The 13,455-nt window shown below is 40.7% G+C and overlaps 1 protein-coding gene across 4 annotated transcripts; it reads left to right on the forward strand.

Annotated features, from left to right (window-relative positions):
* Window positions 1-8,844: 8,844 nt before the first annotated feature.
* On the forward strand, window positions 8,845-13,218 carry LOC109367034. Of its 4 annotated transcripts, none has more exons than XM_031552990.1 (4): window positions 8,845-9,406; window positions 9,527-9,655; window positions 11,027-11,081; window positions 11,496-13,218. In XM_031552990.1, the coding sequence occupies exons 1-4, from the start codon at window positions 9,236-9,238 to the stop codon at window positions 11,498-11,500; spliced, it is 360 nt and encodes a 119-aa protein (XP_031408850.1). In that variant the 5' UTR covers window positions 8,845-9,235; the 3' UTR covers window positions 11,501-13,218. The 4 variants fall into 4 exon arrangements, 3 of the variants coding, with proteins under 3 accessions (XP_031408850.1, XP_031408848.1, XP_031408849.1); XM_031552988.1 differs by having other exon boundaries at window positions 11,925-13,218; XR_004159397.1 differs by lacking the exon at window positions 9,527-9,655.
* Window positions 13,219-13,455: the final 237 nt, after the last annotated feature.

The raw sequence follows: 13,455 nt of genomic DNA on the forward strand, positions 1-13,455 counted from the left end.
GAATCTGGAAGTCTGAAGACAGATGTACCTATTGCTTGTCAATCAAAACACACATCCTTTGCATCTTTGTATTTTCTTTAGTCAGCAAGGAAATCAAGCTGCTGTTGGCTGAGGTCAACAGTAAATGCGCCAGCAGAAGCCCTGCCTGAGAATTTTCAATCAAGAAGGCACTGCAGATTAGGCAGCAGATAATAGTTTGTGTTCTGCTCCTCCGAGGAAACGGGTGATAAACAAAATCCTGAACCATTTCTTCTATCTCACGCTTTAAAAAATGGGGCTGGTGGAACTCACTGGCAACAGAACACCATTACAAGCTGATATCATCTTAAGTTCATGCTGCTGAATATGTTGGCATTTACGGCACATTCTCCCAGGGCACATTTCAAAATGAAACTGAAACTTGATGGACCAACTGTACTCCATTAAAAAAAATTATAAAAAGGCTCTTTCTTTCTTTTCCCTGAAGCCTCAAGTAATGGTGAGTTTCAAAACACCGCTTTCTGCCATATAAATCTACATGTTGAAGGTCAGCACAAAGGCAACAAATCAAAGGTTTTTTTTTTTCTCATCTTTTATTTTAGATTATGAATGATGCAAGAATTTATAGAGCGTGCAAATTTATTACCGTGTTAATAGGCCCCCCTGTTTATATCCGGCAACATATGTTATATCCAGAGTCACTAGGAAGCAGCAACATTTTTAGGGATGGAGGGGGAGGCAATTAAAGAATTAGGCCTAATTACCATGAAAAATCTCTGGAAGAAACATGTAGAAATCTTTTGCATAATAAACACAAAAAGAACACGGAAATATTCTTTAACCTGACTGTTGTTATATGCTGTATTTCTAATCCACATATTTATAACCAAAAGGCAAGCACAGCTGTAGCTCCATAGCTCTCCACATTTAATGAAATGAAAAGAAGTAGAAAAAAAAAATTGTGCCTGTATAATTTTCTCTCTCTGAAGACATGAAAATAAGATGCCTGTGTATCTTATTTCTGAGAACCGAATGAACCAAGTTCTCACCAACAGACAACCAGCATCTTGTTCAGTGCAGGCTTCAGCCCCAGCAGTGGGGCAGAACCTCTTTTCAGTCACTGCTGAGGGAACACAAGAAGAAAATGAGTGATGGGTGCAGCAAAGACACCTGTGTTTTACCCAGAGAGGTACTCATTGGTCCACTCAGGGATCCCAGACAGCAGTTTGGTAGAGCTGGTAGGAAATGTCTTGCTCTAAGCATTTCATTCAGGGATGAAGAACTATACTTGTAAATGTTTAAGTTTTAGCAAACAAAGAAACATGTAAGTCCAAACTCTGAGATCTTAGTCAAGGAAACTGAGATATTGGGGGAAAAATTAGATATCTCCTACCACTTTATTTGCTGTTCTTCTCACAGCTGACCTTCCTTCACAGCGTACTGTCCTCAAAAGAGGGGAAAATGTGAGATGCTGTAATAAGTGCACAGTGAGCTAACAAGCACAAGGAATGCGAAAGGCTGGCTGTGTAAAGCATCACAGAGAAATTTCATAATCAAAATCTTAGGAATTCCAATTTCCTCGGGGAAAGAAAACCAACATATTTTCCTGACACTATGACCTCCTCTATAATTTTCTCTTGCTATTACAAGATGGAAATAAGATGTGGGAAGCAAAGTGCCTTCTGACCGTAAGACCAACCACAAATACTGGGATTTTAGCATTGACTGCTATCACCAGAAAGCAGGCCTCTGCAAGATGCTTGCTTTAATAGGAAAAAAAGGAAGGGAGAAACATGCCTAAGCTTTGCCAAAAGTACTAAGTAATTCACTAACTCTTTAAATACATAAATCATAGCTTGAATTTAGATTTGTTAAAGCTGTGTCTAAGACTGGGGTTCTGCCAGGGAAGAGTTTGGCCATGGGTTGTTGTTCCTCTGGAGTCAGATCTCAGCCCACCTCTTGGGCACACAGTTAGCTCCTGTGTTAGGAACTCCAACAAGGACTGATCATATCAGGGGAACTTCACAGGACCAGGCTCTTAGGTTGTTTCATATCCTAAATATTGATCTCCCTTATCTGTGTGTTGCTGCATGTATATTTGTCTTTAATCATTCTTCCTCTACAGGTGGGTTATCATTTTCCAATGCCTGTGTATTATGAGCTTTGCCACCAACAGAGATAATATCTCCCCATTCTAGGTTGTTTAGTGTGAATCCTTCCCATCCTGAAGTATTATTAATCATGTTGTCATCACTTAAATACATAATAATCAGCAACAATTATTTCTATTTTCACAAAACCACTAAAATAATAAAAAGCAAAGCTGATATTAATTATTAATAAATATGAAAGGGACATGTGTCTTATCGAGACTGGATTTCTATTTTTCTTCTGTATTATAGTGTCATCTAGAGGTACTAAATAGGATGAGGGTATTGCTGTGACAAGTACTGCAGAAACTCCAGTTTCAGTGATCCAGCAGGACATGGGAACAACAGGTAGGAGAAATAAATAGAGCCAGAGCTAGAAACTAGGCTTCCTGATTCTGCTCCATTCCCTATGTAGTGCAGACATGCAGCTTTGCAGGAGAAGGGCTCATAGAGACCTGCTCCATTCTGTCTGTGCTCCTGTCCATCCATATCAGCCCTCCTGGGGGATGGAGGACCCTAAGTTGTCACCCAACTGGCAGCACTTCAGCACCACTCTGTCTTCTCAGATCAGCAGTGTGCACTTATCCTGTCCCCATGGTGTCTTTTCCTCTCCCTGTTCTGCTCTGCAGGAACTGAGCTGTATGGAAGAGGAACTATTTCCTCATCATACAGGTAGTGGCTGTCTTTGTGGTTTCTTGCAGATCAGAACTTCATGCAATTGCACCAAGTGTTTATCGTGCCTGTTTGTGCATGCGTTTATCTCCTTTTCTCTGCTACCAATTTCTAGACCCATTTGCCACATTCAGCTGCATTTGGCTGAGGGTTGAAAACATTGAATTTCTGAAGGCTTTTGAAGAAGAAATATCACCGTAATACCTCCACAGCAGAAGGCAGCTGATCTTCACCTACAGCTCAGACTCTACCAAGGAAAACGTAAAGGATGAGCAAATCAGATAAAGGAGGGGAATGCAGGACCCTGGAGTGATGGAGGACTTAAGTATGCACATTTTTAGGTAACCACCTCTTTCAGTCCCACTACTCACAGAGTGACTTATTTATGTGGAATCTGAATGATTGCACATTAGGTTCAAACGCAGCTGGACCCCTTATGAGTGATTGCTAATAGTAATATACAAACGAACACAGATGAGGAATGCAGCCTCCATACTCTCTAAAGAGGACTCCCGCACTGGCCCACTCAAGAGCAGAAGCAGATGAACCAGTGCAGACTGCCTTACCCTTTGGGGATGTCCAGCCTGAGGGTGATAAAGGCAAATCCCAAGCTCTGCTTCCTTAATCAGAGAGGAAAGAGGTTTTGTGTGCAGACAGTTCTGCTGATGTGAAGCAAAGGTGCTCCAAGGTGTCCCTGTGCAGCCTGAGCTTGTGGGACCCAACACCTGCTTAGAAACATGGCTGCCTTCTACCATGGTGACAGAGAAAAAGTATCATTTCAAATATGCTCCATCTGTGGTTCCTATGTTTGGAAAGCAGTGGTGCATCTGTAAAGAGTGAGCTGCAGGAGCATTTGATCCTGTGTATTGATCTCCCCGCAGAAATGAACCAACGTGCTGCCAACTTGCACTGATCTGGACTCTGGGCTCTGTGATCAACAGCAAGTTAGTGCGCCAGCTAGGTCTGAGTTGTCTGAGCTGGATTTGTGCCATGAGAGTCACGGGCCAGCCTTTGCAGCCAGGATTTGCAGGTGGTTTGTACTTCATATTTACCATTTCCTTAATACTAGCGGATGGAGGCACAATCCTTCCTCTGTTTTGGAGAGATGCAGGGATGTTTGCACCACATATTATCTTACTGAGAAAGGGGGTGGAAATCCACTAGCACGGTAGTACAGATGAAAATCTTATCACATTTGCTACACAACATTTCCATATGCATTCTGAGGGCATTTCAGTGGGCAACAGATGGGGGAGTCAATGTCAATATGAAGAGGGCAGCAGAGAGATCTTTGAGATAATTTGGAAGAGAATTTGCAGAGAAGGCAAATGTGCGTCCTTCAGCTGGACAAGCTGTTAGAAGTCCTAACAAAGTTCCTCACGTTTTCTCTCTGCAGTATATTTTTATAAGAGAGGAAAATTGAAGGGAAAAGAAAGACTCTTTTAATCCTTACAAGAGTATTACTTTATTGCACATTAGTGATAACGCAATAATTTCTGTTTTCAAGAAATGAAAATCCATATGATGGGTTACTCTAAAAAAATGTTGACAAATACAATCCTAATATAAACCCTAAAGCAATACACTTATTGGTGCAATGGCACATAGTATTTCAACTTTCATGAAGTATTATGCTTACTACCATTTTTTGCACCTAGTATTCTATTAAAAAATAAAAAATGACCTCTTTTACAATCACTGCACCTATCTCTCTATATTTATTTGATGCACATCACATGCCACTGTCCAGAGAGCCTCTCTTTCATTTTCAAAGTCACCTCTCTCCACTGGCTTACATCATTTGCTCTTGGTGAGCTGTCTCCTTTGGAAAATTTGAACCTTTTCAAAACCACACATACTGTCTTTACCAGCTGCCTTTGTGAATGGAGCCTTTTCCAGGAAAATGTGACTCACTTGGAAATGACACAAAACCATGTGTCTTTGGTTTGCCCTGCAGAGCCTGAGTGGCAAGACCTGCCTGCTGATATGGTGAAGACTTGGCCATGCCTGGCCTTCCTTATCTTGCAATCTTTTCTTTCTTTAACTTCGTCAGTTCCAGTTATGCAACATATTATTTTGAATCTCTGTGTTGTTTTCCATCCAGGCATCAGAGCAGCCGGAACAGGTGATGAGCCATTCTCAGGCTAACTTTCCTTCTCTTTGTTCTCTGAACTCCTGTTTCTCTGCCTTTCTATTTAGGGATCATACCACCTGTCCAAATTACAGTTCTTGACTGCTTCTATGATGCATTCTTGTGAGGAATCATGATCTTGGAAGATAAAACTTATCACAGAATAGTATTTGCAGGGAAAGTAAATTTATTGCACATCATCTGGAGAAGCTGTTAAAAGTCCTAACAAAGAGTTTCATTTTTTCTCTAATATATTTTCTCAAGAAAGAACTGAAGGGGAAAGAAAGACTTCTCTAGTCCACACCATATTTGTACTATACTGCACATATTTGTGATGTAGAAATGCTGCTCCAAAAGTAATGCCTTCTATTGCATTATGTTAACCTACAACTCTGTTGGTGGCATGGCAGTAGGGGCTGAATCTTCCCAACAGTATTCAGTTACTTGTTGTTACCATGTGACAGATGGCAGCACAGGGGCAGTCTGAGCAGTAGAGCAGTTTCAAAGGAAAAACAAGGAGGAAGTGCTACTATGGAATGCTATATGACAGCAATTAAGGAGATGCCTGCTTTAAGCCCAGAAAAGGAGAATGAATATGGACGCCTAACAATTTAGGTGAGGCTAAATGTAGCTGATGATTTCCAGAAAGAGTTTTTCATCCCATTAAGTTCATCTATGATATCATTTATATCAACTTCATAGTGAAAAATGCAAATTAAATTGGAACAGAAAGATCAATGGGGATATATAGAGAGGTATAGAATGGAGGAAAAAAATTAATCCCTGTTGTAAATGTAATAACAACAAGAAGGACTGAGGTAAAAATCTTGAATGAGCAAGACAGTAATCCTGCTGTTCTTTGCTCCTCTCTCTGAGCTTCTCATTCCCAAAGCGCCTTCTGCTCTCACAGGTGCAGCCTGCAGCCAAAAAGGCTTTCTGGTGGACCCACAGCTGGTGGTGTAATTTCATTATTGGAGTAGGTTCAATTCATTGTGTCTCGTTTCTGTTTACATGTTGTCTATAAATGAGACTCTGGAAGGTTCTAGATGGCTGTAGGGTTTTGCAAGACAATCATTTCAAATTAATGCTTGGCTTGGAGCTGATTTTCATGTACTTGAGAGCAAGTTTTTCATCCTTTGTATCTCATCTATTTTGTTTGAACAGGGATGCACATAGAGGGTTTCTGTTACCTGGCTGGATGAGCTTAATCCTTGGGTAGGCTACAGTCTTCCCTCAAAGTGTGTGTCTTTTTGAAACAAAGGTTTCTTTTTCATCAAAATCCTGGTCAAGAATATCTGCAGAAGAACACAAAAGGATTGCAGTGACATTATTTATACAAGTGTTCAGAATCTACAGCATTTCTGCTCTTCTCTGCCAAAAGATGGTTTCATCAGGATCATTTCCTGACACCCCCATTACCATTGCACTGCCCCGCATTCTGAAGAAGCATTAAGTGATGGCAGAGATGCATTGGGAGCAACACACAAACTTTAATATTTAAAATGAACCTTAATTTTAAACTGGATTTTACACAGTGAGAGAGTGCATCTTATAGGGATGCATCTTATAGGGACAGTGCTCTTAGGTAAATATTTGCAATGTTTATATAGCATATGTTTCTGTAAGGGACCTGAATAATGGCAGAGGGTTAAATATTTAACTTGAATGTATTTATGAACCTTACCTAATGCTAAGACTATGTTTAATGAGTGATAAATATGTATTTTTAAACTTACTTTATGACAGTTGTTTTAACTTCTCTCTCTGCATGCTGATTCTTTTCTGAAATTCTTTGTTTCTGCTGTTGCAGCTGGACCACAAACATGCTTCTAAAGCAAGCTGGCTTTATTTAATGCTCTTGGTGTGAATTGCAGCAGTATCTTGGATGATGTGAACTGGCTTATTTTTCAAATTAAATTGGGCTGGAGAATGAGCTCCAGAAGAGCATCTAATGCCACTAACAAGCTTTTCCTACACACAACCGGTGTGTTGTGTGATAGTGATAGAACAAGGGGGAATCTTTTAAACTGAGACAGGGGAGGTTTAGGTTAGATATTAGGAGGAAGTTTTTCACACAGAGGGTGGTGACACACTGGAACAGGTTGCCCAAGGAGGTTGTGGATGCCCCATCCCTGGAGGCATTCAAGGCCAGGCTGGATGTGGCTCTGGGCAGCCTGGTCTGGTGGTTGGCAACCCTGCACATAGCAGGGGGGTTGAAACCAGATGATCATTGTGGTCCTTTTCAACCCACATTCTATGATTCTGTGAACCAGACTGGAGATCTTCTACAGCAAAGCACGTGAGAGGCATATGGTAGACACAGGGTGACCACCTTATTTTCCTTTGGACCACCCATGTAATTGAGGACAGAGCCCTGGGGCACAAGACCCCAAATCAATGCAGAAACATGTGAGTGAAGAGGTGAAAGGAAAGGAATCATGTGGTTGATTCGTTTGTCCCGCCTGTGCTCCCCACGGTGATTGCAGCCTTCACTGCAACTTGTTGTCTGGCCATGTCTCCTCACTGAGCACCTCTCCAGCTGCAAGCCCCACTCCTGATGGACTCAGACCTTACCGAAGTACAGCTGAGAAGCACACTGATGGGATGTATACTGTTTAAATTAATAGCCTTGCATATGGTTGATTAGACCCCATGTTGTGATTGAAAAGGACCACTACCACACAACAGAGGTGGGTGGACGCAGATGTGCCTGAATCATCCGCTGCTGAGTACAGGCAAGTTAACTCCCCTTAGGCAGGCTGTGGAAAATAGGCTCAGCCATTTGCAGGGGCTGGCCAATATTTTACAGGTATACATTGATGTTTCTGACTAGTTGTTTTGTATTCTCAGCTCTCTGTCCTGGGAAGTCTGAGTTTATTAGACATCCATTATAATTGACACATTGTTGCAGTAGGGGTGAATAGATGCATTAGACAGATGATCTTAATTGGCTTTCATCCAAAAGAATTAAAATAAAAAGACAGCTGAATTTCATTCACATTTTCAATTAGTAAAACTTCCTTTCATTATTATAATGCCTGCTGAAACAGCAGCCACATCAGGGTGACAAATCCCGTTATCATGCTTTCTGCAATTGTCTTCCAAAAAGACGTCTATTGAAAGCATTGTCTGAGCGTGTGTATAATGCTGACAATCAAGCTCAGCTCACAAAGCTGGGGGAGGGAGCCTGACTGTGATCTATATAGAAATGCATTTCTTTCCCGTGCTGCTGGTTCTTCGGTGGTGCGTGCTTGTGTTGGGGCAATGTTCTCTGACAGACTATGCGTACTAACAAGATCAATCACTGAGCATTAGTGGAATTCTCATGCTTTCCACCTATTTTTCTTTCCTTTCTTTATTGAGCGTGATCCTCTGCAGGTGTTATTTGTTTGTCAGACTGTTACATAGCAAATGTGGAAATAATTTTTTTTTAGAGAGTAGATAACAGCTGAACTCATATTGCAGACAATGGTTACACACTGAAGTGCTAATTGAAAAGAATGTGAAAATAATTCTTGAGGCAGAAGAGGAAGAAATAAGTGGCTTACTGGGAGCGGGGAGCATACAAAGGGGTGCTAGGGTGTGTTTTTTTTCTAAATCCTTTTTGAGCAGCTAACCAACATAATGCACTTGTAATGGCACCTCAGCTTTGTTGATTAGTCGACTCACCTATGTTAACCTACAAAACAGTGTTATTTATTTGTTCCCTATGCGACTGTGAAGGGAAACATGTGGATAACCAAGAAAATCAGTTCATCTGGGACTTGTGTTATCCAGTTTCCTTTCATTGAGTTATATGCCAAGAGCCAAATGTATTGCCTGAGGGCTGTTTTCCTTTTATTTCTTTAACTATTTACTTATTGAATTGTTCCAACTTACATAATTTCCTACATCATTTAACTTTGACAGCAGTGTTCTCTTACATCATCCTACCTGAAGCTGCACATGTGGATCACAATCATCACATTGGAGGATGATGTTTCAGTTTTCCACATGCAGAAGCTGGTATCCATTAATTTCAAACATCCTAACAAGACAGTTTGTCGTTGCCAGAAATGCAGTTAACAGGCTGAAAGCTTGGCACTCTCATGCCACAGGATTTCTGCAAGTGACAGCCCTTGCACAAATGAGAGGCATTAACACCTCTCTTGAAGTTTATCTTTACAAAAGGATCTCTAAAATGTATTCTACCTTTGAAACTGTCTGGTTTACATATTACAGATTACATAGGATTCTGAATGTCACTACTTCTTCAATTTTGTCATTGTAAAGTCAGCCTGAAAGAATTTCCTAGGTGGTGCCTATGGTCTCACTGTGCCCAACCTACAAAAGTTTCAGTTACAGCATGAATATGATGGATCTCAGTAATAGTTTATGGACTATGGAAGATGATATGCATCAATTTAAAGGATCAGTCATGAATGGTGTTCTTCTATACTGGAAACATATCTCTGGCCCATGCTTAAAAATCCAGGTAAGTTGGCTGCTATTCTCCTGGAAACTATTTAGTCTCCTCAGAGAAAAAAATAACTGCTGTAGAAAGCAAGTCAGGAGAACTTTATTTCAACTACCTCCTTTCTATGCAATCCTGCAGTTCCTGGTGTTAATGTGTATGTTCCTGGTTGTTATTATGAGATACATTTTGACAGTAGTAATTCCCAGAGCATCTGTGAGACTTTTCAACGCACCTCCCATTCTCCTTCATGACACCTTCCTTGAAAAGGTAAGCTCCAAGCAACATGGGAAGAATTCTAATTAAGACTCATGATTGAAAACCAGGAGAGCAAAAAAAATGAGATGCTCCTTGCAGGGGTGGCAAGAAGCAGCTTGGTTCAAGCTCCTGTGGGGAAAAAAAAAAGCTCAAATTCTCTGGGTTTCCCATTCTGTGTTGTGCCCACCATACTGAACATCAGCTCAACACTGCCCCACTGGCTGTCACATCCATCAGAGACATAGCACCTCCCTCTGGCTTTTGCTATCTTGAGATATGCGGAGGAGTATTTCCTCAGGAAGACTCTACTGACATTTTTGATCAGCAAGTTTGCTGTCACTTAATTTATAGAGTTCTACCTGGGACTTGCCATTCATTTTCATAAAGTATTATGAACTCGTCAGCTGGAAGATGGTAAATTAATGCAGTTATTATCTGGAAATGAACTCCAGGTTGTTTTCAAATTAATGAAGTAGGAACTTTTTGTTTCCTCAGATTTCTTATCTTTGTCTCACATGCCTATAGAAACCCAACACAACTTGGCCCTACTAGTCTGGAAGAGTTTCTCACTTCTGGACATACCAGTTTTCTTTTCCACTTTTTCATCTACTTGGCCGTCTCCAAAGGATTAATTAAGCATCTGTCAGCATTTCCGTTAAGTAAAACCAAGACAGTTTTGCTGTTGGTCAGGTTTCTGGTAAGGAAGAAAATGTGTTTATTTTTTAATGGCTCACTACAGCTCCCAAAGTTGCTATAAAATATTCTTTATAAAGTGTGAAATGTAAAAACAAAAGAATAAACCAAAGCTTAAAACTAAAACCACTAAGGAATAATGATGAAAAGGGAAGAACGCAAACCATTTCTCATCCTTCCTACTAGAGATGCATTTTATAGCTAATGCATTTAATGAGTCAACATTGACTTATATTGCCTGAAAGCTCACTGAATTATTGAGTATCTGTGGTATGGATTATATAGAAAAAAATAGTTTGAAATGGCTTTTTCCTCTGTGCAAATTTAATTTTATTTATATTCAGCTACAGTTATTTTCTGAGGTTGTTATTAGACGAGTTCATCTTTCCTGTATATTTTAAAGAGCTCATGTGGTTTAGTAAAAAATAGACTTTTTACACAAGCTTTAGAATCTCTGGGGTTTGAAAAACACCTGAGGAAAGCTTAACTGAAAGAAAGACAAAAGAATAAATCAACCACAACAGCATTTCTCTAAGACATATGTCTACTAATTTACCCTGAATAAAGCGTCTGCCGTATTCTGGACTTTTTTGCAGATGGATAAATATTGACTTGGTTTGATTTTTTTTTTTTTTATGTCCTCTAAATAAATAATAACAATCTGAATATTTTATTTTTCCCCTTGGGTAGGGGGAGGGCACGGTGCTGGTGAACAAAGATGAAGAGGGAGCTGCTCCAGGCGCAGGTACAGTGCATCTTTCACTGCAGACCTGTTTATTAGATTTTCAACTTCCAGTCTTAGGTGGTAGATTGGTTTGGCAGAGATTAGAGAGACTGTAGAAAGGAAAGCTGTCTTGTTAACCATTTCCCATATGACAATTTAACATTGACTTGGCACTGTTCTTTAGTGCCCTGCAAACAGACAGTTTTCCAAAAGGGATGGTGTCTGCAGCTCATATGCAGATCTTTCTGATAGCTCTGCTTCACAGACATTTCTCTTAAAATCTGGCCATGGATGAAACACCAGTGGGAGCCATATTAGCAATATCATGCTTGTCAAACACAGCTTTGAGAAATATTATGTAAATGGCTGGCTAGAAAACAAATCCATTCTGTGAAAAATGTTCAGGTTTCAAAATGTGATTTTATTCCATATCAGAATGAAAATGAGAGCTGTCGAGCTGGTGTGAAGGGAATAAAAGATCCCAGAGACTGTCCATCAACCAGACTATTGGGATATGTACCCCGGACATGAAAACACTAGGCCTCAGTCTATGTTTCTTCGGAGTCTGCAAAGCATTCCTGATTCAGAAAACAAAAGCAGAAAGAAAAAAAAGCCCAGAATTTCTCATGGAAAATATCTATCATGAGTACTTTTGCTACCGTGATTCTGGGTATTTACCTAGTGCAAACAGCTAACCTCTGCACCATGCACTTCATTCTCCTCTGTTCCTGCCTGGCCAGTTGAACTCTCCAGCTTTGTTTCTGGCTATCCATCTCGTGGTTTGCGAGTGAACTAGAGTTTCTAAACCACAAGATTTGCTGTCACGGCTAAACATATCTGTCACCTTTCTTTGAACTCTTCTAGATCTCTGTGCCTCAATACGCTGGTGCCTCTTGATGGGTAAAGCAGAAGACTCTAATTCCTGGGTGCAACTCTACAAACTTCATAACACATATGGTAGCATGGCTTTTGTTCTCCAGGAAAAGTTGACTTCTCTGGACCACAGCCTAAATAAATGTAATTTGGAGAAGAAAACCCGAATGTATCTGATTCATCAGAAAGTCTATCTTTCAAATCATGTTCTTCTCCTCTGCAGACAGTTTCCGAAAAGACATCCTCATTTACCTAACCGTCATACTCCTAAATGGTGGAGCTGCTCTAATCCATCAAGCTAGTCTGATGCACATTTCCATATGAAGGCCTTATATTGTAAAGTTTCTTCTAAAACATCTTTCAGTATGGAGAGTGATAACAAACTGTAGAGTGATTTCCCATTTCTGAGAGTGTGACACAGTGGAGCCCTAATTCTTCTGGTCATTACCACAAAGTAAATAATGGGTCATCAGCAATGAAGATACAAAGCCACTGATGGTGTGACAACCAATACATTTGCATAAAAAGTGCTGACAGAGAGGGCTTGCTCACAGCAGAAGTGAGATATTAAAAAACCCAAACTTTCATTAACAGGAATTAATTTGCATGGCCCTGCCAGGCCTGCTGCAGAAGCCTACAAGTTATGTAAATAAGCATTGCCATCCCTCTGTTGTGGCTGGGGAGCTTGGTATAATTTAGAGATGCATTTGTGAGCTGCCTGTGGCTATGTGGGTCTCACATACTCTGCAACCCGACCTGTGCTTTGAGCACCACAGCATGTTGTCGCCCTGTAAAGCATGAAATGAGGCTTCTATAGTCTCAGTATATGAAATGGGGTATCCTTGCTCAGGGCACAGGGGCCAGATAGCAGATGCAATAAAACAAATCCCTAGAAATAGAGGAAAGTGTGTATCAAGTAAGTGGCTTTCATTTTATGTGCCATATTTGAAAATTCCTTTTCTATCTCCTTCTCAATCTTCTTACAAGTCGGGTAATTAAGACCAATCGTTCCAGTTGCCAGAGGTTTTTCTCTTTGCTGACAACACAGAGGCAAGAGGCAAAGCAAGGTCCAGAAGCCCTTGCCTCTTCAGACAGGGCTTTTGCTCCTGTGGCTGGTTCGTATACATGTGAAGCCCATGAGGAATTTGTCTATTTAGCCTACAGATTACTGGCAGCTCATCATAAGCTTGACAGGCTCATCCACCTTCCCCAGGGACACCTTTTAACATTTCAGGCAGCCACAACAAATACACTTGAACAACAAATATCTGTTGAGAGCAAGTTTCAGGTCTCCATTTCATTTCCAAAAGGCCAGCATGAAGCCAGAGGCTTATGCAAAGTCTCCTGCTCAATTGCCTGTGTTTTTTGGAGAGATGCTGGGTCTAAAGGCCCAAGTAAGGTCACCAGGAGCTGCTGACTGATCAACTTCTTTGTGTAGGCAGCCCTCTAGGATTAATGGGAGCTTTAATCTGAAGACCTCGTTGTGGAAAAGACCCTAAACCATTTCACACATGATGTCACA

Source organism: Meleagris gallopavo, chromosome 3, assembly GCF_000146605.3.
Source record: "Meleagris gallopavo isolate NT-WF06-2002-E0010 breed Aviagen turkey brand Nicholas breeding stock chromosome 3, Turkey_5.1, whole genome shotgun sequence".
Taxonomy (NCBI): domain Eukaryota; kingdom Metazoa; phylum Chordata; class Aves; order Galliformes; family Phasianidae; genus Meleagris; species Meleagris gallopavo.

Bases quoted from the DNA above. Each gene is read 5' to 3' on its own strand.
- LOC109367034 (XM_031552988.1), top strand. From the start codon at position 9,236: ATGGTCTCACTGTGCCCAACCTACAAAAGTTTCAGTTACAGCATGAAT. The intron at 9,656-11,026 runs GTAAGCTCCAAG...CCCCTTGGGTAG, and splicing joins ATGACACCTTCCTTGAAAAG to GGGGAGGGCACGGTGCTGGT. The intron at 11,082-11,924 runs GTACAGTGCATC...GAACTCTTCTAG, and splicing joins GGGAGCTGCTCCAGGCGCAG to ATCTCTGTGCCTCAATACGC.